This window comes from Mustela erminea, chromosome 1, assembly GCF_009829155.1.
Source record: "Mustela erminea isolate mMusErm1 chromosome 1, mMusErm1.Pri, whole genome shotgun sequence".
Taxonomy (NCBI): domain Eukaryota; kingdom Metazoa; phylum Chordata; class Mammalia; order Carnivora; family Mustelidae; genus Mustela; species Mustela erminea.
In genome coordinates this window covers 175,076,754-175,102,646 of record NC_045614.1, presented here as the reverse complement: position 1 = coordinate 175,102,646, position 25,893 = coordinate 175,076,754, and the positions used below count along the sequence as shown (strand labels likewise).

At 35.5% G+C, this 25,893-nt stretch overlaps 1 protein-coding gene across 4 annotated transcripts in view; it reads left to right on the top strand.

Annotated features, from left to right (window-relative positions):
- The window catches only part of EPHA6 (EPH receptor A6), an 881,405-nt gene that overhangs the window by 611,742 nt on the left and 243,770 nt on the right, over positions 1-25,893 (top strand). For all 4 annotated transcript variants that reach the window (XM_032351621.1, XM_032351616.1, XM_032351619.1 and 1 more), the window contains one exon: positions 25,403-25,511. In XM_032351621.1, coding sequence (XP_032207512.1) covers positions 25,403-25,511 — 109 coding nt within the window. The remainder of the gene's footprint in view (positions 1-25,402; positions 25,512-25,893) is intronic.

The following is a 25,893-nucleotide window of genomic DNA, read 5'->3' as shown; positions in this document are numbered from 1 at the left end:
AATAATAAATAAAATCGAATGTTGTGTCTTGCACATGTATACAAAAAGTGTTAGTGTAGTTATAAATGAATGAATTTAATCAATTAATTATTTTAAAACATCCATAATAGTTAGCTGTTTTTAGTATGGTTTCATAGTTAAACAATTTGATTGTTTAACAATTTATAAATAGGAAATGATTCTAGAAATTAAGGTTCAATATTGTGTCTCTTATTCCTTCTTCCCTAATTTGTTTTTTATGGTTCAATTGGACCAATTTTTCTATACTTCACCCTGTCCACTTAAAAGCTCCCAAATCATTGAGTATTTTCTACCACATAAAATGTGAATTTCTCAACAAATATTCAAGTCTCCCTCCAATCTTAATCAACTAACATCATTCTTGTATCATCTCCCTCTAGTTAACACAAACTCTGAAAAAATGTATGGATGCTTTATACATGAAATTTTCTGAATCTGCACAATTTCTAAGCTTTTTCTATGACTTCCAACTGGAAGATTCAGAAACCTATCACAGTACAGCTGGTCAGTCCAGCTCATCTGCTACCCCTCCTGAAATGTTCTGGATCAGTCTGGTGAAAAGTCATCTTATTTGCTAAGTTGTTAGCTCTTCAAGGTTAAGAACTATAGCTAGTGTATTTTTGTGTCTTGTGAAATGTCTTGCTTATAGTTTCCAATGTATATTTAATCAAATAAATGAATAACTTACAATTTTACAGGCTGAAATTGGGAGAATAGCATGCTGCCTGCCAGTCTAAACAGAAAGAATCAAATATTTTTATTTGCCACAGATAAACATTTTAGCTTGCTTTATTTGGTCAGTCAGGCTGTAACTGGCTTGAGTTGTATAGAAACATAGTATGTAGAACTTTAATCACAAATTAATTTTTAATTCTAAAACTAAGGACATTTTAGGTAGAGTTAAATGACATTTTTGTTGTTGTAAAACATATTTTTTTCATTAAACTTCCTTTTGAAAAAAATCTCTATTATGCTTAAAAAAAAAAAAAAAACCTCTATTATGTTTGATCTGGTCTATTGGTTGAAGCCCAATCTGTACTGCTTCAATTACTTAGGATGAAATTAGCTACATCATTATTAACAGCAGCCAGAAATTTGAGGATGGTTATTAATGGTGAAGCATGAAGCAGAAAGAGGACCAGCTGACCCTGGTGGAGTAATAAAAAAGTTAATTAATCAAGCAAGAGGCAGATTTCATATTTATGAGTCTACCCAGAGGAGGACAAATACCAGTATGTAAGATTTTAATTTGAAATAATCTCCAATCAATAGAACACTTTTTCCCCCTAATCAATAGCACACTTTCAGTGTTGGCAACCATAGCTATCTAAATGCAAACGGCAGTAGGAAAGAAGAATTTTCTAGCAGTTAAGTTGTCCAACTATAAACTAGCCCACCTTATGAGGTAATAAATGCCCCCCATGATAAGAATTTGTGCCAACTAGCTGTATACATTTGCAGCATATCATAAAGGAAATCCTTGCTTTGTTTAGGAGGTTGTGATACAATCTTAAGGTAACTTCTAACATTGAGGTTCCATCAGATAATATTTATTGAATTATAATTATTTTCCAAGCACTTATGTATTCTTTGTGGCTACTAACCTTTGAAGTACATACTATTACCATGTCCATTTTATGGATCAGGAAACCAAAACACAAAGAAGGTTAGTAACTTACCACATTCTACTAGTAAGTGTTGGAATGGGCTTATTATATTATATGGGGATAGTATTTTTCATATTAATGTTCAGAGTTAGGACTGAGTTCCCTTTATATCCAATTCAGTGTTTTTACTTTTCTTATTCAACTTGGTTATTAGCTGTGATTTTTTTTTAATATTTTATTTATCCATTTGACAGAGATCACAAGTAGGCAGAGAAGCAGGCAGAGAGAGAGAGGGGGAAGCAGGCTCCCCACTGAGCAGAGAGCCTAATGCAGGGCTTAATCCCAGGACACTGAGATCATAACCTGAGCTGAAGACAGAGACTCAACCCACTGAGCTACCCAGGCATCCCTAGCTCTGATTTTCTACATGATTATTTTTTATTCTCGCCTCCAATTCTTCACCCTCCTTTAAACAATTATATTCCTTCCTAACATAATGTGTGTTTGAATATAAACACAGATTTTCAGAAGACTATAATTATACATAAATCACCAAGCATCAAGTTCAAAGAGCTATGTGTATTTTAATAGAGATTTCTAGACTAATGCACACATGGGAGACCAAGTATAACTCTAAAGGGACAAAATAATGTACTTAGTCTGATTACCTTACATGAGCAGGGACTTGATGAAGAGTAAGTATTTGCATAGAGAATGGAAGTCTCCTCTTAACAAGACTTTGATTAAAAAAAGATATTTTGCTTCCATTTTGCCTGGATCAAATAAAGACCTTAAATGATGGGAACCAAGCTGATGTACCGTAAGACAGACTGAGGGTTCCAAAACAAAAAATATTAAAGATCACAACTTTGCTAAATGAGCTGGAAAAAATCATTAACAGGGTCTTAGAAATTATAAAATGTGCATATTAATATTCAGTGTTACAATTGGTCTCATATCAAAAAAGGAACTATTAAAAAATGGGGGATCTAGTTATAAAAATAGAATATAGGTTTATTTTAAGCCAATAACCTACAGCAACATATACAAAAATATGATTTCTTTGGGATATCAGCCATCATCCTTTGACCGGAAGTTTGTGAGGTTTTTTGAGATCAGGAACCATTTCTTACTCATTTTTGTGTCTTTTATATTGCTTTGCTGACACATAGAAGGCTTTCAGTGAATATCAAATACGTTTTTGTTATCCAGTAAATACTCAATTAGCATGCATCTGTTACTTCAAAGAAATCACATGTGTTTTATTATTTTATTTATATATTTTCAGTATCTTGCTTGTGTTTTTGTGCTTGTATATTAAAAACAGTATGCTGAATGTTAGTCAAAAGATGCAAAATGTCATTTATGCAGGATAGTAAGTTCTGAAGATCTAATAATGTAGACAATAGTTACAGATCTGTAGATCTATAATCTGACTATAATAGTATTGCATTGTGTATTTGAAATTTTCTAGGAGAGTAGATCTTAAATGTTCTTACCACATACACACATTCTCACACACACACATATACATGCACAATAACTATGTAAGGTGATGGATATATTTATTAGCGTGATTGTGGTGATCATTTCACAGTGTATACTTATATCCAAACACTACATTGTACACCATAAGTATGTGCAATTTTTGTTTGTCAGTTATACCTCAATAAAGCTTGAAGGAAAAAAATATATAAATAATAAACATTCTCTATCTTCAGGAAGCTTAGACTAAGCCACACCAAAGACTCTTCTAACAGAATTTCCTATATATGCCATTCTCAAAGTCTAATTTTAATTTGACTTGATTTGAGAGGAGATGGATCTTTTCTATCAGCTATCATATAAATTGCCTGAATTTTTCTGTCAAGTTACTTGACTTTACAACCTTGAATTCTTCTAGAGAGCAAAAATATTCCATAGACATTTCAAATTGCTCCAAATTTAGTGAAAAATATATTCCCTATATAATACATGATGAATTACAACCATTCTTCAGACTAGACAAATCAGCTTTATTGATATCTTGAAGTGGCTTATAAAAATGTCATATTCTTGTGCTTAGGAAAGCATTAAGGGCAAAGTCAAGAAAACTTAATCTCTTAATATAACTGTGTATAGCCTATCTGGAACTGCTGGTGGGATTCTTAATTGTGGCTGACCTCCTACTTCCATCGATTACATGATTATGTACTCTGCCCAAGACAAGATAAAGAGTATTGTGTTATTCAGTAGCTACTTCTGGAATGGCATTCTAAAGCATGAGGGGAGTTCTAGCTAGCTGTGGAATGATGCCCAGTGGTGATACATAGCTTTAGTTCTTACGGGGAGAGGGCAGAAATACCTGAGGCTGTGATGAAATTGTCCTTTAGGAAATCCCAAGCTACAAGGATGACACAGCTTGCTTTAGTACTTCCCAATGGAATTCTATCCATATGGTAAGCCATTATTTTTAGAGCTAAGAAACTTGGGAGTTGAATGAAAGAGTTGTCAAACTATCCAAGGTGGGTGAAAAGTATTTTATATACAATATACAAATACTAAATATTATCTCCCTATGTCAAAATGTGAAAGCATAATTTGAGTTTTTCTATTTGTATGATTCTAGGATACAATAAAAAATAAGTTTCAATTATCTAATGTAACATATTTTAAATTTGTATTCACTCAGTGCAAGTCATCTGTTTTTGCTGTACCTCACTGTGAAGTCACAATATTGAATGGACAGATGTTTATAAAATAAACCCAGCCAGCTCTACCAAACCTTGTTTGAAGAATTAAGAGACAGCTTAAGTATTTGCATTACACTTTAGTTTTTCAAGTAAACAGTAGTTCAGTGGAATTTAAGTTAAGTAACAAGAATTCTTGGCAGAATAGCTGGAGCCCTTTAAAGGATGTAGCTGTGTGTGCACAAACCGGAGCATGACATGCATGAGCATATTAGGGCACTGTAAAGATAGACAAAGTAGCAGAATATGGCAACTTTACCACCAGATATAAAATAGCTGATTCACAACATTGAATTTCATATTCTCTTATGCTTTTGGGAAACTGAGCATCCTTTAAAAAATGCTCCTGCACTATAGTTATTTTTAAAATAAATCTATCTTATATTTGCTAGATATAAAACCAGAAAGCAGACTAAATGATTTTTCAACATTTTCAACATTTCTGTAAACAATGATCAGTGCAATATTGCTTACTGAATTTAGCATACATATTTATACGTACATACATGCATGTAATACATATATTCTGCATTCATGCACTATTCCTATTCTCATTTGAAATGAAGAAATGAAATTGACAGTGTCTTCAAAATTGTTGCTTAAGTTGTTATCCTGGGAAGTAAGAGTTTATTTCTAAATTTGATACAATGTTTGTTTCTAAATTTGACATAAGGAGAAAGTGAAGGGCATGTGAAAGGAAGCAAAAGCTAAAGCAAACAGAATGTTTAATTGTTTGATTTATTCATTCACTCTTTCACTTGGTTTAAAAGTACTAACCCATGGGCCAGATATAGAAGGAGGCACTGTGGATCCAAAGATAAAAAGAAGAGACTTGTGCCTTGCTTTCACAAAAGCTTGTGAGAAGTTTAAAAAATTCAACAAGTTTACGAGGTTATATGTGACATTTTGGGAGCACAAGGGGAAGAACCCAAACAAACTTATGTTAAGGAAAGTTTTGAAGAAGAAGTGCTATCTTAAAGCAACTTTAAAGTTAAATAAAACTTGGCCATGCTAGTGAGGGGGGTGGAGTGTGATGTGGGGTGTAAGATAAGAGGGTCAGGGAGCTTCTGCCCTTTCATGTATGCAAGCGTGCAGGTGTACAGATGAAAGTGATTATGGAACCTTCTAGCAACTGAAAGCATTTTAGTATGGCTAGAACCATAGTTTTCAAAATGTGGGTCCTGCGCCAAAATCGGTAGCAACGATACCAGAGAAAATGTTAGAAATGCAGATTTTTGGACTCAACCATATACTTCTGAATCAAAAACTCTGGGGGTGAATCCGACATTCTGTTTTAACAAGCCCTCCTAGTGATTCTGAGAAGACCCAGCAGCTTCAACAGAGGTGGGGGTAAGGAGTGTTGAGGGTGATGATCTTGGTACAGAAAATACAAGACATGTGACTGGAGTCATAGATAGGCAAGGGCCATACGATGCTGTCTCTGATCTTGCCAGGAAACCTTCCTGAGTTTTTATTTTTCTTCCTTTTATCTGTAGTTTGGAGACAAGCAAGCCAATCAGAATGAGCTTCCCATAACTGACTTCTCTGGTACCACTGCTAACACATCTAATTTTCTCATCTTCATTTTATGCACACTGAAAATAAAACCTTCCAAATATCTTTTTCATTGTTGCTCTAAAGCTATCGTAACTTCCAAACTCCCTAGAGACTATTTTAGCTTTAGAATTCTCCTACCAAAGGTGCTGGAACCTTGGGGATTATCAATTTAAATTCTAACACATGCTTGCTCTCTGCCAGCATGTGAGCCTGCATATTTCACCTTGACAGTTCATATTTGGTCTCTGGACTTTCAAGACACAGTGAGTTATGACCTGCTCACCAGAGCCTCCTGAGAAAACTGGAGCTGAGCCATCTCATGCCAAACTTTCAACAGAAGTTGGTCAGTCGCAGATGTTCTAGAAATTAAGCTATCTGGAAAACTTCATGAATCTAGATATCATAAAGGTGGTATGTTAGCGAAGCAAAGTTAGACATCAAGACTAACATGTCTCACAAGGCTGTGATGGACCTGTCTCAGGCTAGGTTACTTGCTTGGTTGGTCCAATTGGTAAAGGCAATGTAACACTTGGTATCCTGGCTCATGACCATTCTCTACTCTAGACATTCGTTTCTCATCAATAAAATAAAGGGAATGTGCTAAATGAGCTACGCTTGCTCTAAAAATAGAGAAACTCTGAATGAAGCGGTTAAGCATTTGGGCCAGACCAAGCTCTGCCACTCCCTAGATATTAGGACCTAAGGAAGACAATTTAGTCCATGTAAGCTTTGGTTTCTTCATCAGAAAACTGGAAATTTATTTATTTGTTTGTACACTGATTTATTCAAAAAATATTTGTGAAAACACACTCTGTACTCTATACTAAGTGCTGTTTTACATGCTGTGGCTATAGCAGAAATAGACAAAGGTCCTCAGTGTCCTATCCTAGAGCTTATGTTCCAGAGAGGAAGGAGACAATAAGCAAACAAGGAGTAAAATATTTAGAATGTTAAGTGAGGCAGAGCTCTGGTGTGTTGCCTAGACCTCCCCTTCAGGACCCAGGCACTTACTGAATCTCTTAGCTAGTGGGTGTGCTGCCTGCCAAAGACTCCTGGCTGAATTCCTTTCCAGATGTTGGCTCTGTCCCAGTGTAGCTCTGGGGAAGCTACATTCCCCAGAGTCATTTCCTTTCCCCAGAGGTGGGCAGAATCCAAGTCTGGTCATTGTAGGGCACAAAGCTTTGTGTCACTGTTCAATTCGAGACAGCTGTGAAGGGTCCTCTCAGCACTTGAGATTTGCAGAGGTCTTTGTAGCTACCAGATGGCAGTTTCAATGCTCCATTTTTCCTTTTCTGCTACCCTCACTTCCTAACCTGTCCACACTGAAGTCACTTCTCAATAAACCTGCTACCTACAAAGCTGCATGGCAGAATCTGCTTAGAAACCTCCTCTAAGCCAGGTGATGAGAGATGCTCTGGAGAAGAGTAAAGCTGAGAAAGAGGATAGGGAGTGTCTGTCTCCTAATGTGATTATTAAATGTTAACTCTCACTATAATTAGAATTAATTCTATGAGCTGGCAGCTGGAAAACAGTTTGTGGAGGAGGGCCTTCACCCTGGCCTTGAAGAAAAGGAAGGATATAAATAAGCAGAAAGAATGAGGAGATTTTTCATGATAGCATCTGATTCATGCAATTCAACTTGACATATATTTCACAGATAAATAGATAAAGAAAACTAGTGAATTTCAGTTAAAAGTTCAACCTTTGGACTTAACCCTGGATTTAGATCTTGACCCTATCACTATCTTTGTACAAGTTAGCTAACCACTCCCCGCCTCAGTTTCCACATAAGAAAAACTATGGGTAAGAATATCACCTACTTCCTAGTGTTCTTGTGAGTATGCATTGGTTCAATGCATGTGAAGTACTTAGCAGAATATCGTACTTGTGTGGTTAAGGCTCAGTCAATGTTGAGTATCAATATTGACATTATTGGTATTAATTTTCAGCCCTAAAATTCCATTCAGACAATTTCAAAATGGTCTTTAGAAAATGAAACAATATTCTTATCTTCTTGTATCTAGACACCCTATAGAAATCAAGTCATTCTCTGATTCTTCTTTTGACATTTATTTTTCATGCCCATTAGCTTACCCTGGAGACAGCTGGCTAGTCTTGATTTAAGTTTTTGTTTCATTTTTATAGGTGACATGTTAGGGTTAGTGGGCTTTCTCAGATGAGTTGACCTCCCGGTGCCTAAGCACTGGAGTGGTGGGCAAGCTAGCTCCACACTTGAACTTCTGAGATACCAGCCCTTAACCAGCACAGTTTGCAAGTCAGGGAGTCTCCATCAGTCCTATTCCAGAGGCATCACCTTGTGGACCCAGAACCACTGTCCCTCCTGTGTCTGTGGTAATCATATTATTTATGGGTTGGGCCACTTTTCTTCTAAATACTTAAATCATAAAAAATTTCTATATAAACAGACAATATAGCATAAAGGTTGGAAACTGTAACTCTGAACTAGGTTATCTGTACTTAAATTTTGGTTCCACCACTTCTATCTGTATAACCATGGCAAGTTAATTAAACTTTCTGTGCCTCAGTTTCTCCTTCTATAAAGTATATCCTAAATTATATGTGAAGTAGTTAGAACTGCAGATAGCACACATAAGCACTCTGGAAGTATTTTTTGGAATAATGACTGTCCTCCTTCTGAGGAACAGTAAATCATGTCTTGGGTACATAATGGTATTTTGTATGAGCCTGTGCTATAAATCAGCTGCCTTACATTTCTTAAGGAAGAAAGAAAAAAAATTTTTTTAATGAAAATAAGTGTAATTTTAGAAAGAAAACTTCCTTAGGGACTTTTCTATGGAATTCTCAGTCTTCAAGTAGAAATGACGTACAGCCACCTATTCCACAATAATTTTTTTATTAAATAAATAACCATTTAACTGATTTTCTTGCACAGGAATAAGAAATCCAAAGAAAATAAAAGTTAGCTGTATATTGAAAATTATATTTTGGCTCAGAATACTATTAGTTATATGGACATTGGGGAGGGTATGTGCTATGGTGAGTTCTGTGAAGTGTGTAAACCTGGAGATTCACAGACCTGTACCCCTGGGGCTAATAATACATTATATGTTTATAAACAAATAAAAAAAAATTTTTAAGAATACTATTAGTTATACTGTAAGTTCTATAAGTAATAAGCACAGAATATCTTGTTTGAGGAAGCATTTTACTTTTTCAGTTTATGGGATACAGGTTTGAGAATATTTGAACTTTTTATTTAAAGATTTTATTTATTTATTTATTTGACAGAGAGAGAGAGAGAGACAGCAAGAAGGAACACAAGCAAAGGGAGTGGGAGAGGGAGAAGCACGGTTCCCGCTGAGCAGGAATTGGGATGCAGATGCAGAGCTCTACCCCAGAACCTTGGGATCAGGACCCTGGGATCAGGAACTAAGCCAAAGGCAGACACTTAATGACTGAGCCACCCAGTCACCCCCATTTGAACTTTTATAAAGACACATTTTACTTTGCATAATCACGGGAAAGAGGGCTCTTCCATTCTTTCATTCTTTCCCAAATTAATCCAAATTCCCCAGTAAACAAGTGTTATCTAATTGCCTTTAGCACATTCTTCTTCTTCGCTTTGTCCTATTCTGTACAGCAGCATTCAAATGCCTTTTGAGTCCTTCTAAACCACTTCTCCCTGTTTGTATTTCTCCATCAAAGAAGCTGCACCATTTTATTTTTAATTCATTCATTCATTCATTAAAATTTAATTAAAATTTAAATTTTTAAAACTTTTAAATTTTTAAATTTTAATTTGTTTATTAACATATAATGTATTATTTGTTTCAGGGGTACAGGTCTGTGATTCATCAGTTTTACACAATTCACAGAACTCACCATAGCACATCCCCTCCCCAATGTCCATCCCACAGCCAGCCCATCCCTCTGACCCCACTCTCTCCAGCAACCCTCAGTTTGTTTGCTGAGATTAAGAGCCTCTTACAGTTTGTCTCCCTCTCTGGTTTCGTCTTGTTTCATTTTCCCCTCCCTTCCCCTATGATCCTCTGTTATGTTTCTCAATTTCCTCATATCAGTGAAATCATATGATACTTGTCTTTCACTGATTGACTTATTTCACTTAGAATAATACCCTCTAGTTCCATCCACATCGTGGAAGCTGCACCATTTTAAAACAATCTACCTTTTTGTCATTTTTCTCCCTCTCATCCTGCTCAAATGCCCACTGGGAAGATAGATATCAAATTGAGTTAAACAAAATGTAAAGATACCCAGTTAATACCCATGGAGCTTTTTGTTTTTTGTTTTTTGTTTTTTAAGATTTTACTTATGCACTTGAGAGATAGTGAGAGAGCCCATGGTGAGTTGTGGCTTGGGGAAGAAGCAGAGGGAGAGGGACAAGAGACTCTGAGCTGAGCACAGAGCCAGCCCAGCACAGAGCTCAATGCCATAACCCTGAGATCAGGACAGGAGATGAAATCAAGAGTTAGATGCTCAACTGACTGAGCCACCCAGGCATCCCCCCCAACCCCCCATGGAGAATTTTTCTTAAAAGTTATATACCTTTACAATGGCTGTTTGCTTGATTTTAGCAATATTTTTAAGCATTGTAAAAGTATATCATTCATGATCATACTCTACCATTACCCTTAAGGTAAGATAGATTTAATGAATTTTCATTAAACACACACACACACACACACACACTCAAACTTCTGCACATGAGACTGTGTCTCTGTCGTTATTTTTCACAATGCTCTTACTGCCTAAGATGCAGGGAGAGATACTTTACTGGAAAGGAAGGTGAAAAGTGATTACATAAGAGATTGATGGGGAAATTGTACCTTTACACTGACCAGTGACCTGTGCCTCTAAGGCACAAGGACTTACATACCAGAGGAGAGATGGAGGCATTCCTGCTCCATCCATGACTGTGGAGACAGTTGAAGGAGTCTTATATGCACCCTTCTCTTCAGACTTCTAATAGCTTATACTTTGGCAATTGGGGCATCAGGACAGGTGAAAAATAATAAAACTCAGTTTGGAAAACAAAAACAATTAGAAAAATACCTTTTGGTAATATTTAGAAAAGCAGCAATGTAGAAAACCTCACCTGAAGCTAGAAAGTATGCACCTCCATTGCCCCCACCCCCACCAAAATAAGGGATGCAACACATGAATTAGTCAAGCTAAGTATATGGAATTTGAAAATTCTTCTCATGTTTTAAAAAGAGATAGAATGACCTCTATTTTTTTGTTAATCATCCAGAATTATTTAATCAAGAATTTTGTTTAACAGAACATTCCCAAGCTTACATATAACCAATCTAAATCATTAATACTTATTAGTAGAGATGAGAGAGAATTACAAGTATAGTCAAATTTCATGTTCTAGGAAGAAAGCTAAATGCTTTAAGCAGTAAGTAGCATGATTTATCCATATATATGCTAACTTATCTAAATTCCCCTTAATTTTTATAGGGATACCCTCTCAGAAAATCTGATTAAACAGAGAATTGTTGACTTTTATCTGACTTTTATTGCTCTTCTCCTTAAAAACAGTTGAGGAGGTCTAAAACACATATACAAAACGTTTACTAAATTATAGCTAGAAGTAGAAAATTTGATCCATAAAACCAAGAGGGAACAGAATCTCATTTTGAGGATTATTACTAGAGGTGCACTACATGTACATTATCACTGCCTCTGAGATTTCTGGAAGCAGCTAGAGAACAGAGACGTCCTCATGTTCTTATGATGTGAAGCACAAATGTAGGAAAGACAGATGAGGAATTTGGGGATAATGGCCTCAAGCAGTTTTTTTTTTTTTCAACACATGCAACAGTGTGTTTATTTTATTATTTTTTTAATGTGGACTTTTGTGACCACAGCCTTTGATAGAAGAAGGCCCAAGGTAAAGTGTCACTGATGGAAGGAGATTTCCATGCTGGGAATGAGATGAGTGAGAAAGTTTCCTTAATACGATTCCACGCATACCGACTTCAAAAGAGCTCATGTATCTGGGGAGTGAAAGAAAAAGAATCACTTTTTAAGTTTATTTTCAAAATATTTATTCTTTGGTCAGAAACTAAAAAAATCAGAAAACCGTAAGGCCCTTTGGTTGCAGGTATCAAGTATGCCATGAGCGTTAAGCAAAAAGAGATTTAAGAATGTCCCTGACAGGGCCACAGTGGAAACATGGGGACGAAACATGGCTAGGCTTCAAAAAGGACTGAAACAAGAAACTAGAAAGCTCTTGAAATGAAAGGCAACTAGTCTTTTTTTTTTTTTTTTTTTTTTTTTTGGTCCATACAGCTACTCGTTTCTGTTTCTCTCTCCTAGGACTAGTTTTACCTGTGTATATGTTCAGTTAGGAAAATATATCCATCTGCTTCGTGGTCTGCAGTGTCACATCTTCCGTTCATTCCAAGCAAAATCACCAAACTGACCATAAATCCTAATTCCAAAATTCTGGAAGAGAGATCATGTTTGGGCCCAATATGAATCATGTCTCCATCTCTAATCTAATTCATGTGAGTAAGGACCAGGGACAGAGAGAACAATTTTGCAAGACCCTGCTGTGGAGGAAGAGGCAGTTTTCAGAGACAGGGCTGAACAGATGCCTCAGAGGAAACTTACTAAGAATTTTGGGGTTAGTCTTTAAAGAGAGCTTAGAATGTGATTTATCTATTTTCATACTGATAGATGGTATAAATGCTTTAAAAAGAAGGTGAAGCAATACAGAAATATTTCCACTGTTAAAGGAAAGACACCCAGCTAGTATTTTTGCCTATCCTTCTATTTGCACTGAAATGGCCTGGAAGAAAAGCAAAGCAAAGATTGTCTGCACGAAGCAGAGCTGAATCTGCTCCAGCAATTAGGAATACTCTATATTAAAAGCCCAGAGTTCCACATCACTGGATGCTGTGAAAAAAGATGATTCTGGCCTGGAAAATTTTCAAAGCAGGTGTTCTAAGTCATCAAAAAGAAACCCGAGGAGTAATGCTCCCATGGAAAACGTTATATTGAACTGCATAGTTTTGCAGCATGCTTTCTAGGATAAGCTGTGGAAAAAATACGCTTGTACAAAATGGAATAGGTTGTCTTGTTTTGTAGAGTTTTGATCAATCACCTTCTGTGTGCCGAAGAAAATGATTTTAGTTTTGATAAAGTTGATGACGTGCAATCCCTTCTGGCAGCAGTAGGATGACAGAATTATTTGTATCCAGAAATCAGTTCTAGTTGTTGAAAGCGGAACCCATATCATCAGTATATAGGAAAAGGCATATCTTTCTAACAAGATAACACACACCCATTTTGTCTATAATCAGTATCATGTCGTGAAGATATTAGTGTAAACGGTAAATAAATGAGACACAATACTGTTTTATAGAACATGAAATTGTGAATGCATATGTCAGGAAATTTTTTCTTTTTAATTTCTTCAAGGATATTTACTCTACATTTCCAGAATCACAATACTAAGCCTCACTTTTGAGTTAACTTGATTTTCTGGGCAATGAAGCCAAAATTTAGTGAAAGATCAACAGGCAAAGCAAACAACCTTATTTTCTTGAAATCAATGGCTGTAAGTTGTAGTACAATATTGTGCCTCAAACCCTCTTGTTTCTAATACAAAATATTTAACTCGGAGACTTCACACATGGTTCAAGAGAAAGCACAACACAAGTAATAGAGGGAACATTAAGAAAATTGATGGAGCCATAGTTTTTTGGGACAAGGTTGGCTCCGTTAGAATCTCTCCAGACTTCGTAGCAGTGATCAGTTAGAAGTTGAGGTAAACAGTTTGCTGTTATTCAGTGCATGCTTCGAGAAGTTTCAAACAATGATCTAAAAATATTTCCTTTAAAAGTTACTCATTTTCAGGAGATAATCAAATGAGTTTTGGCATAGGGAATAGCAGGTCCCTGTTGGATGCCAGTGATCTGAATTAGTTGGAGCACTGCGCTTGGGTCCATAAAGCTAAGAGAAATTGCCCTCAACTGCCAACATTGTTGGTTTGGGTGCTTTCGTAAAGCTTCCACTGAAACCATATAAGAGACCTCAGCCATCACCTCAAATCTGCTTTATTATTAACTGTGAAGATTAAGTAAAGATCTTTACAGAAATTTGTTCAGCTCCAGATTTGGTAGCAGTGGGTTTATAATTAGATGTGTTTAAACTGGGCAGATTCTTCCACAATCTGATTTTAACAATGTTGTCTAGTTAAATTTTCAGAAATGTCTGTTCATTTGTTTGTATTTTTGGTGTGTTTGTTTTTACATCCATGTAGATTTTATTAAGTCAATACATGAGGTCCATTCAATATAGGACAGGCAGGACTAATTTTATCCTCTGACCAACCAGTCCATTAAAGATAAAGAAAATGGTTTTTTTTTTTTTCTAAGCAGAAGATTTGGTATTCCTTGTATAAAAAAAGGATTGTTTTAAAAAGGTAACCCCCCCCCACACACCCTATTTTCCTTTACTCTTCCAATCTCATTCATCTAATTATTGAGGCAAAGGCTGTGTTCTGCATAGAATAAAAATTTAATAATAAATGGAGATTAAAAACATCTAATTCAAATAACATAATAAACAATAAGAATTATGAGTAGCTAATTTAGAAATATGAAGACCCACTTATCTACCCTTCCCCTCATTATAGGATATGCATATGGACAAATACAGCCAAATTTTCTCTTCTTTGTTTCATTTCATTAAGTAGGACCCTCATTTTCAAGTGATAAAAACCCTACTGATTTGATGAAAAGTGGGACCTTATTACCTTATTAATAAAAACTCAAGGAGTAGTGTGAGATTCAGACCAAATCCAAGCTCTCCAAACATGGCCTCAATACTTTCTCAATCTCAGTTCTGCTCTTTTTTTTTTTTTTTTTTTTTTAAATCTCCTCAATTGGATTTATCTTCTGGCAGTTTCTTCCCATACATTTGCAAGAGTTTCTATCTCCAGTAAGAACTGCAATTTTAAGTAAACTCCCATCTCCCTCTATTCCACTCCTGAGAAAAACATAAGCGTGCTGATGTTTTTATTGATGATGTCACTAAATTTTCATGACCCATTCTCTCCACCTTCCTATTCTTGTTCCTATTCTGTCTCAGAGTGCATGTAAAAAACTCCAAGTGCTGTGTTGTCTCCATATATATGCAATGTCATTTCTTCACACTAGAATGTCCCAATATCTATTCATCACCTTGGTTACTTGCAAATTTCTTCTGATCCTTTCAGATTTGGCTTAAGAATCAACTCCTTTGGGGCACCTGGGTGGCTCAGTGGGTTAAAGCCTCTGCGTTCGGCTCAGGTAATGATCCCAGGGTCCTGGGATCAAGCCCCACATTGGGCTCTCTGCTCAGCGGGAAGCCTGTTTCCTCCTCTCTCTCTGCCTGCCTCTCTGCCTACTTGTGATTTCTCTGTCAAATAAATAAATAAAATCTTAAAAAAAAAAAAAATCAACTCCTTTTTAAGCCTTCCTTCCCGTTTTTTTTTTTTTTGAGATTGTCACGCTCCTACTCTTCCCTCAAGACCCTCACACATGCCTCCATTTTAGCAACAGTTTCACATTACAGTTAAGGTTTGAGTATCACCCTGGTTGAAGAGAAACTACTAGGAGGATAGGAAACCAGGCTTAATTAAGCTTTCTTTGTCTCCCCAGTCCCTATATCACAGTGTTTAGCACATTTTAAATGATTAATATTTTTGTTTGTTTTGATGAATGAGAATTCACTCAAGAAATTTTCTAGAACTTTTTCTAAATAACCAATGTGTGCTTTTGTTTGTGTTTGTTTATTTTCTAAGTGTTTTTTAATTTAAATTCAATTAGCCAACATATAATACATCATTAGTTTCAGATGTAGAGTTCATTAATTCATCAGTTGCATTTAACATCCAGTGCTCACATCCCGTGTCCTCCCTAATGCTGGTCAGCCAGTTAGCCCATCCACCTATCTACCTCTCCTCCAGCAACCCTCAGTTTAATGTGTGCTTTAAATCAAGATTATTTTCTTCACATACTTTTCTATGAAAAATAGATTCTAAAGAAACCTTTGAGTTTGTAAGCCTTATGAAATTTGTGATCTCTAATGACTATGCATTTAATTATAAAGTTTTTACCTCAAGCCACACTGTTATATAGAGAAGCTATAGCCTCAAGTGCATGTATATGTTTACAAATATGCAAATACTCACTATTAATATTATGGTGCACATTAAATAGTATTTTGAAATTGAGTATCGTTTGTTCCAGGGAATTTGTGAAATTTGTAAGGAAATTCTATTATACACTGGATCTTAAAAAAAAAAAAAGATGAAATATGCATGTATAAAGGCATAAGTATTTCAATTGCAAAATACGTTATCAAAGACCTATCTCAACTGCAAATAACAATATGAAATATAGACAATTACAAATTAAATCCTTGACATTTAGAATGTTAACAGAGTTCCAGATGTTTAAATGCCTCAATCACTTTTCTTTGTTCTTTGTCATATGAAGCCTGCCTGTCAAGGCATCTTGACCATCTATTAATGCACACAAGAATCTTTAAAACAAAACAAAATGTGTTTCATGCTGCACTACCTGCTTCTGCTTCTGCCTCTCCATCAAGATGTACCCAACACACATTTTCCAATTATCCCTGTGTCATTTGGCATTTTTATCTGACAAGTAAACTAAGGTCATCAAGAAGAGCAAATCTTGAAATCTTCTCTGTCCCAATGTAGCCACAGTTTGATGTACTGAATTGCATCACTTCTGGAGAACTGGCAGCCCAGAGGAGGAAAGCACAGCAGTGAAATCACTTTCTGAAAAAGTATAATCCCAGCTAAGGATCCCTACTTCAATAGATATGATCCATGAGGCTTTTTTTTCTATCCAGTTGAGAATTATTAACTGGTTTACTTGAGTGGAACACAGAATCCCTTGTCTTTGCTTTCTCTCTCTCATCTTAGAAGTATTTTTCCTGTTGGTAAATGGCAACAAATACTGAACATAAAAGAAACATGTTAATATAATATAATACCATTGCCAATATTCTCCTCTAAATATTTACTTCATTCAAAGCCTAAGCAGGGGTATTTGAATAAAAAATCTTAAGTCACACTATTTTCTATTAATTTATTTCTGAACATATTTAATACCAAAAAACAAATGTGTAAGGGGCTGTTTGTATAACTAGAACATTTTTAAGCAGGAGCATTACCAAATACCTCATATATGAAAACTCTTCTTTAGCCAGGGACATTTAATCCTTATATCTAGAATGTGTTCTTTATCACTTCCTCATGAATATTTATTAATTCTTAGATTGTGTAAGGCACTGTACTAATCCCATGTGATACAGAAATTTGAAAGATATTATTTCTGCCCTCAAAAAACTTACAGTATAATTGAAGTAAGCCAAAACCCTTGAAATCCTCAGAAAGTGAATCTTTTTTTGACCACTGAAGTTTTCAGACAAAGGTTTGGCCTTAAAAGTACTATATATTATTTTTAAGTATTTTCAGAGACATATTTTTTTAATCGTGCTCCCACAGACTCTTGCCCTTTTTAAAATAAAATATCTTGGATATAAGTCAGCATGTTGTGATTGACCTTATATGATCATGTTGATGTTTTGAGTTATAACATAGTGAGTCCTTCTGTGCTCTCTGAATTTTACAGGGATATTTGATCCTAAATTCCTGACTCCTGAGAAGTGTATATTTTGGGATCATATGTCAGATTTTCAGTTTCCCCAGTTCTTCTGGTGGTCAGCCTAGCAGCGCGCACTTCCACTCCATTCCTCCTCTTTAGATATCTTACCTTTGGCCTCCACTTACTTAATTTACTATTACTCTACTGTTTTGTGAACTTGGAAATCAATAAATACATCTGAAGTAAGAGTGTGAGGCATCAAAGCTGTTTTATGGAGTAAACCATGCATTCTTTAGTATGTGAATATCTATCGAATGTCTCTTCAGAGGCTTTGTGTCCACGTTGTTATTATTCCGCTGCATTCCACATAGATGGAAGTTGCCATCTTGCTGAATTCAAATACGTGTGATGAGTATCTGAACAGCTGCGGGAACAGGAGAGAACTCGGATCAAAAAATTACTTAAAATGTAGGAATGGCAGAATTGATCAACCTGAAGGCAAAGGAGAGAATTACAGGAGGGCTGAGTCCAAAGGTTCAGGCCTGGATATCTCTAAGAATGGTGTTTCCACTGCCGTGGGATGATCTTACCCTCTAGGCACTGAGAAAGACTGAATATTTTAAAATATTATTTTGAAGAATAATCATGTGACCACATAATGTGAGATGGATTTGGAAGAATACTGTAGAAAGCCATTTGAATAGAAAAACATAAACGTAGCCTAATCATGGGAGGCTGAAGCCTGAAATGAGGTTGTGCCAGTGGTAATAAACATAAAATAATGTAAGACATGATAAAGATTTGATTCTGGACATGAAATTGTAGGGAAAGGTAGAATCAAAGATGACCACACATTTCAAGTCCAGGTAGACAAGAGAATAACAGCATCATTTACAAAATCACAAAATTCTGTTTGTCTAGGAGAAATATATCCTCAGCTTCCATTTGTATGTCATACACATATGTCTATATAACCATATAGTGTTGAGGTTTTACAGATTAGTTTCCATTATATATTGCTAAATCTTTGTATGTGTATCTCATTTCATAAGGTTAAACTAATCCTGATTATAGTATATGACCTAAGGAGAATTTTTTTTTCCAGAAAAAAAAAAAAAAAAAGCTAAAGATTTCCTGCATGGTCTGTCAATAAATCTTAAGATTAGTTTACTGGGTACTGTCATTCCATTACAATGTTTAGATTTCTCCTGTGCTTTAAAAAAAAAAAAATCATTTTGGTGAAATGAGATAATATCACTTGAAATTTTGATGTTTCATCAAGAACTGGGAGTCACAAATAAAACATGTAAATACGAAACAATATATACCACCATTTATTTCCCTGGCAAGCATTTTAAGAAAACTTTACTCAAAAAAAGAAAATTATGTAACTGCTGTCTTCAATAACTTTAAAAAGATGTTCATAACAGAAAAGAGTTAACTTTAAAAGCTATTCCACAGAAAATGACACAGCATACAAATAACAGATTTTACTTTGAAATGTAAATATAAACTAGAATAATCTTGATTACAGAGAGACAAAAATCATGTCTCAGTAGAAGAAAATTCTTTGGTTAAAAATAGCCAAATTGCTTTTCTCTCATATCCTAAAGACATGAAATTTATTTTCTTAAATCTATTTTTTAGAAGTATTTGGATTCCAAGTAAAGAACCTCACTTTTTTTTCTCTTTAAATAGAAACAACTAAAGTAAACCTCACTTATAATGGCATCCTGACTTACGCCAAGCATTGGCTAGGTACTAAGCTCTTGTTCAGGAACAATTTTGCATCTCTTTTTGGATAATTGCTTCCTCATAAGGAAGTGTGCCTCTTTCCAAACCATACAATGAAATAATTATTTTAGTATACTTGCATTTTTCCAAGACTACGACCTCATTCCATTAAGCAAAGGGACAAATTTCCGATCAACATTTCTTACCTGGATGACATTGTTTCTTTTTAAGGACACATTTGCTCTTTAGGGTGTTATTTACGTTAGTAAATGATATGCGTTTTCTCCTATAAAACTAATTAGAAATAATCTTTTTAGGATTAAAAAATGACTAGATGATACTAACAGACATGTTGTCACACATGCCAGGGGATTTGTACCTATACTGTATTTTTCTGGAATCTATTTGGTAGATGATTTTAAGGTTTCTCTGTCTAAATGTCTACTTAAATTAATCAGGTCCTTGAGGTCTCTAACCAAGGAACAAGTACACCTCCTTCTCTTTTTTTTCCCTCCTTCTCTTCCTCCTCCTTAACACAGGTAGTTGACTTTGAACAACACGGGTTTGAACTTTGCATGTTCACATACACAGAGATTTAATTTTATTTTAGTAGAGTTTTTTTTTCCTTGCAAAAAGTTTTATTGTTTTCACTTGGCCCAAGACTTGGGATAAGATTCCAGAGTGGTTAAAATGCTGCATAGTTGCTGCAGGGAAAGGATTAGGCAGAAGCCCTGATATCAGGACCTCTGAGCCCCAGAGGCTCAAAGCTGCACTGGAGCCCTTTTTTTTTTTTTTTTTTTTTAATTTTATTTTATTTTATTTTTTCAGTGTTTCAAGATTCATTGTTTATGCACCACATCCAGTGCTTTATGCAATACGTGCCCTCCTTAATATTCACCACCAGGCTTTTAAAGAGATACTGGCCCAGCCCAGCCTGGGAACCACCCAGCCTGTGGAGCATAGTCAGTTGGTTGCCATCTTCTTGATGAATTTCACCTTCTCATCCAGGAAGTGGTTCTACAGGAAGTCACAGAGACAGGGAAGTGTGTGAGGCAGAATCTGGGGCACACGGATCCCAAACAGCTTGGCCCAGGCTCTTCCCAGGGCCATGGTGGCTTTTACAGCATCCAGGGTTTTAACCCACTCATTTTGGGGTGGTTTCTGCATGTCCTGGAATAGGGCGTGACCATCCCAGCTGGTTTTGCATCTTCAAGAGCCCCTCAGTGCCCTCCTGCTTCTCCAACCCCACCTCACAGAAGAATGGCCCACACCCTCCAGAGCCACATTATGAGGCTGAAATAAAAGCCCAAAGAGAGGTAGGTGCAGGAGGCCAGCTGACGTTTGTTGACCAGGTGGTTGGCAGCAGCCTCCCCCTCGGTGGAATAATTCTGATGAATCTGGGAGTTCACGGTTGCTCAGCAAGAAGGAAATAAGCTCAAAAAATGGTATTGACTAGTCCCAGAGGCAAATGATGGCTTGAGATTATGATTTCAAAGGTGGTGACTGGAAAAGAGTTAGGAGGGTGGCCCGAGGCTGGAAGAAGGGATGTTGTTGATAATACACACAATATGTGCTAACCAATTGTTTGTATTATTGGAAAAGGCTGCCAATCAATAATGGGCTATTACTATTTAGCAGTAGTTAAGTTTTGGGGGAGTCAAAAGCTATGCAGTGATTTTCGACTGCAGGGGTTGGCACTGTAATTCTCACGCTGCCCAAGAATCAGCTTATTTCCTAACTGCCACTCTGCTGACTCATTGCTTGCGACTGCTTATTCTTTTTCCAGAGCAACCCCTATGTATCCCTTTTGTAACAGTTCTTACACTTGTAATTACTTGTTTATTGTCTATCTTTGCCATGAACAGTAAATCCAGGAAGGAAATGATGGTCTTTTTTCTTCATCACTGAATCTCCTGTGTTTATCTCAGTGTCTGCCATGTAATAAGTGCTCAATAAACATTTGTTGAATGAACTGATGGGTTCTTAACCTTAGAGTCACATTTCTAAGCTTAATTAATTTGATTTAATGTAGAAGTCTGTACTTCCTGGTAGTTCCTGCTTTCTGGGAAGTATTATCTCCAAGCATACAGAATAATTTGATTCTTCTGATTAAAATTATGTTGGGTAGACTTACTTCACGGGAAGGTGAAGATATAGATTACCCTAGATTAATCTGATTTTTTTTTTAAACAGAATCACCCAATGCAAACCATCATTCAATCCATTCCCTCAAATATTTATTGAGCTACTACTATGTATTAGGCCTTATATGCTGAATACTGTATTAAGTTTCCTAGAGCTGTTGTCATAAATGACACAAACAACAGAAATTCTTTCACAGTTATGGAGGCCAGAAGCATACACCCTCCTAAGGCTCTAGGAAAGAAACCTTCCTAGTCTCTTCTGAGTCCTGGAAGCTCCAGACATTCCTTGCCTTGTGTCTGCTTATCTCCACAGTCTCTACCTCTGTCCTCACATGGACTTCTCTTCTTTGTCTTCTCTTTTGTCTCTTTGTCATTGGATTTGGGTCCACCCAGCTAGTACAGGATGACTGATATCCTTAACTTATTTGCACCTGCAAATTCTCTCTCTCTCTCTTTTTCTGTAGGGGCAGAGAGAGGGGTAATGCAGATGTCATCATTCAACTTACTATAGATACAATAGTGAATAATAAAATCCCTGACCTCATGGAATTCGTAAAAAAAAAAAAAATTACAAAAGAAGTGATTTCAATAAAACATGATAGAAATTTATTGGTAGAGGTAGTCTAAGGGTCTGTGGGAACATAAGTCTGTGAACCTAATCAAATCTAAACAGAGAAAAGCTTCCCAAATGATATGATGTTCAAGTAAGAGAACTGACTAGGACTTGACCATGAAAGAGAGTTTGACACTCTCTTTCAAGCAACTGGAAGAAATTCAGCATAGTTAGTGAATGATATTAATCTGGAAATATGTATTTAGAGCCATTTGTAGAGAGCCTTGTGAACAAAGTTAAGGACTATAGACAGCCTTCATCCTGAGATAGAGCTCGGTGACTGGCCAACACTAATATGATAAAAAGGCAGAAATTATCCCCATTAAGGACCAAGAGCTGCAGCACAGGTCATGAGTGTCTCTCTTATTTTCAAAGGCAAATCTTGTTCTTCCCAATATTTGTAGTCTTTATGGATAACACAGTATCATAATAAAATTGCTCTGAGAGGTTGTGACAAACATTTAATTAAACATTCTCATTCTACAGACCTGACACCATGGTCAAGTAAAATGGATTGAGGTCCCACAAAAGCACTGGATCTAGCCATTTGTTCTGTTAGTGAAAATGGTCATGTAAAATATTGGCATCAGCATGGGCCTGGAGCCTGGCAAATCAGAGTTAGATTGCCAGCTTCTCTGTGTACAAGAAGTGTGACCTTATACTAATACTATAACCACTTAAACTAGGAATAATAGTAGTACCTACCTATTAAGATCATTGTGCAGAATAATGCTGAATTTGTGCAGAATAGTGCTTAATTTGAAGTACTAAGCATAGTGCTCGAGGAGAGTTTATTATGAAACAAATAGTGCCTGCTGTTGATGACGATGATGTTCCTAATATTTTCATAATCATCCCAGCCCCATAATCCATGGCATTTTACTCCCAGTATAATAGTGTATCACCATATGGGCTCTTATTTTCAAATGACTTATATATTTATATATAGTTGAGCTTTAAACAACATGAGGGTTAGGGACAGCAACCACCCCCATTGCCCTAGCAGTCAAAAATCCACATACACATTTTGACTCCCCCAAAACTTAACTATTCTAATAGCCTACTATTGACCAGAAGCCTTACCAAAAACATAAATAGTCAATTAACACATATTTTGTAAGTTATATGTATTATATACTATATTCTTGCAGGAAAGTAAGCTAGAGAAAATAAAATGTTAAGAAAATCATAATAGAAAATACACTTACAATACCATGCTGTATTATTTTTTTTTTAATGTGCATATAAGTGGACCCATGCAGTTCAGACTTGCGTTGTTCAAGGGTCAACAATATGCTAATCTTCAAAGAAGAGTGTCTAGAATTTCTGGTGCAGATTTTAAAAAACAATTACACACGCATATGCATTTTTCAAATTGTTACAACTTAATATTCTGTTATTCAATTAAAATTTTAATTGAAGCAAAGTTCATAAATACGTAATTACAAGGGTGAAAAAGAAGATACATTAGTAAACCTGGCAATTTGCTAAGTAATTATTTAAGTTAAACAACACAGTATTCTATAATAAAGTAATCTGACTTTCAAAAGGCCCAATTACATAATCTTCTCCTCCATCTGAATTTTGAATATATGGCCCCAATAAATTATTTGCTACCTGGCTATAGTGAAAATATTAGCTCCAGTTTTTAAAACTCTTGAACTATATTATATATTTTACAAACACAACAGTTTTACCAAGGAAATGTTTTCTTTTTAAATGCCATCTTCTTTATCTTCAAAAAGTTAATGTTGTTTTCTGTAACATCTATTCTTTATAATTTGTTATTCAATAATTTTCAGTGTGAAAATGTGACATTTTAGAGCACACATTAATTCCCATAATATCAGTGCTATTTTGAAGATTAGGAAATTCATTGAGGACCTAATAAAACATCTTCACATTATTGGATAAGGTGCAACACTTTAACTTTTATCTGGGCAGATTATGAGCTAAAAGAAATAGATGCCTGAATATATCTTAATTAAATCATACTGATGAAAATCTAATTCCAAGGTTTAATAGGTTTCTTACTGAAACCTGAACATAAATGATTTTTAATTTTATTTACATTTAGATTTCTCAAAAAGCCTTTTGAATGCTATGACTAGTTTCTTACTCAACAATAGCTTTTAATGTTCAAATATTTTCTAGTAGGTATGTCATTTTTATTGAAGTTACTACTCTGGATATAAATTTGCACATAGCATACTGCATACTTGATTCCCAGAAGAAGATCTACTTCTGTGAAAGTCTTGAAGTATCCAAGTTTAATAAGTTGTTGTGTTAGAAAATTAAATGTTTTTCAGTTATATTCTTTCTTTGGTTCAGTTTTCTGTGTGTAAATGATTTGATTCATAGATTTTTACAGTAATCAAAATAAAAATCAAGCTTTATTCTAGTTAAAGGAGATTAAGGGACTGATTGACTCAATATTTTAGAATATTGGTAATTAACTGAATTATGACTTCAAGGTATAGCATAAGGAGAAATGAAACAAAAATCTGAAGGTTGAATTCTGGTGACAATCATGTGTAGAGTTGGGCAAGTTCTGTACCTTCTCTGGGCTTCAGTTTTCTTGCCTCTGTTCCTAAGCAATAGTCCCTATCCTATTCAATAAAAAATATATCTGATTAAAACTTCAGTAATACACAAAATAAGAAGTGCCAATTAATTAATTGAACTAATATATTTTAAAAGATTCCTGGGAAGTAGTAAAAGCATCCAATATAGTTTTAGATAGTTTTGTCAATGAAGAGTTAATATGTTGATACCATATGTTATCTAGTCTTCTCTTCAAAAAAGGAAGCTTTCAAATGTCATTTTTCCAATTACTGCTAGACATCTAAGAACTTACCATGTACACTCTTGTGCTGTAGAGTGAGAGTTCTTAAATTTCGTGTTTGAGTTAAGCTCCATGAAATATGAAAAAGCTCATTCTTAAGTGAATTATGCAGTAGTCTTTCCACTTTGTGGAAATAGACACCAAACATTGGGTAAAGCCTAGTCTCTTGATCAGAGTGTTTAAGGAAATAAATTAGCAATTACATAAACAAAATCCTTTTAAGTCCATCTGCTGATTTAAATTTGCGACAAATATTTATTCCTAAAATGTGGGATACTAAGAATCCATCTACTTTATTTGTATTTTTCTGAAAAAAGAAGAAAATGTGATGTGGGTTATGACCTCAGCCTTCAGCCCTTACTTCAAGTTTGCATCCTGTGTGCCAAATAAAAGCAAATACAGTATGGAATTTTGGTGTCCATTACTATATTTTCAAGTACATACTAAGTTGTAAAATAATTTTAGTAGTGAAATGTCACCCAGGGAAATTTTAATATTGTATTTGTGTTTCAGCTTCTGACATGGCGGCCGAACAGGGACAGATTCTCGTGATAGCCACTGCGGCTGTTGGGGGATTTACTCTCCTCGTCATTCTTACTTTGTTCTTCTTAATCACTGGGAGGTAACTAAAGCATACCAGATGATTACCAAGATTTGTGAATAACTGTTCTCTTATATACTTTGTATTCGTACGCTTTTCAACATAACAAACCAGGTCTGAGAGAATAGGGGATCAGGGGAGATTCTGCTCTAAATGAAGTTTGTACAGTAACAGAACCACCTGGCTAGTTCTCTGTTATCAATACACTTCTGAATATGAAAGCAACTAATGATTAGATTAAAACACTTTGAAAGCTATGAATGATAAATTCTTACTCAATTAAGTTACTTCTGAGGTTTTCCTTTGCTACATTCAAATTATCCCATCAAAGGGATTTTTCTTGGGGGAAAAATAATTCAACAGAGAATTTGTATAAAAGCTCTTTATAAACAGTGTTATAGAA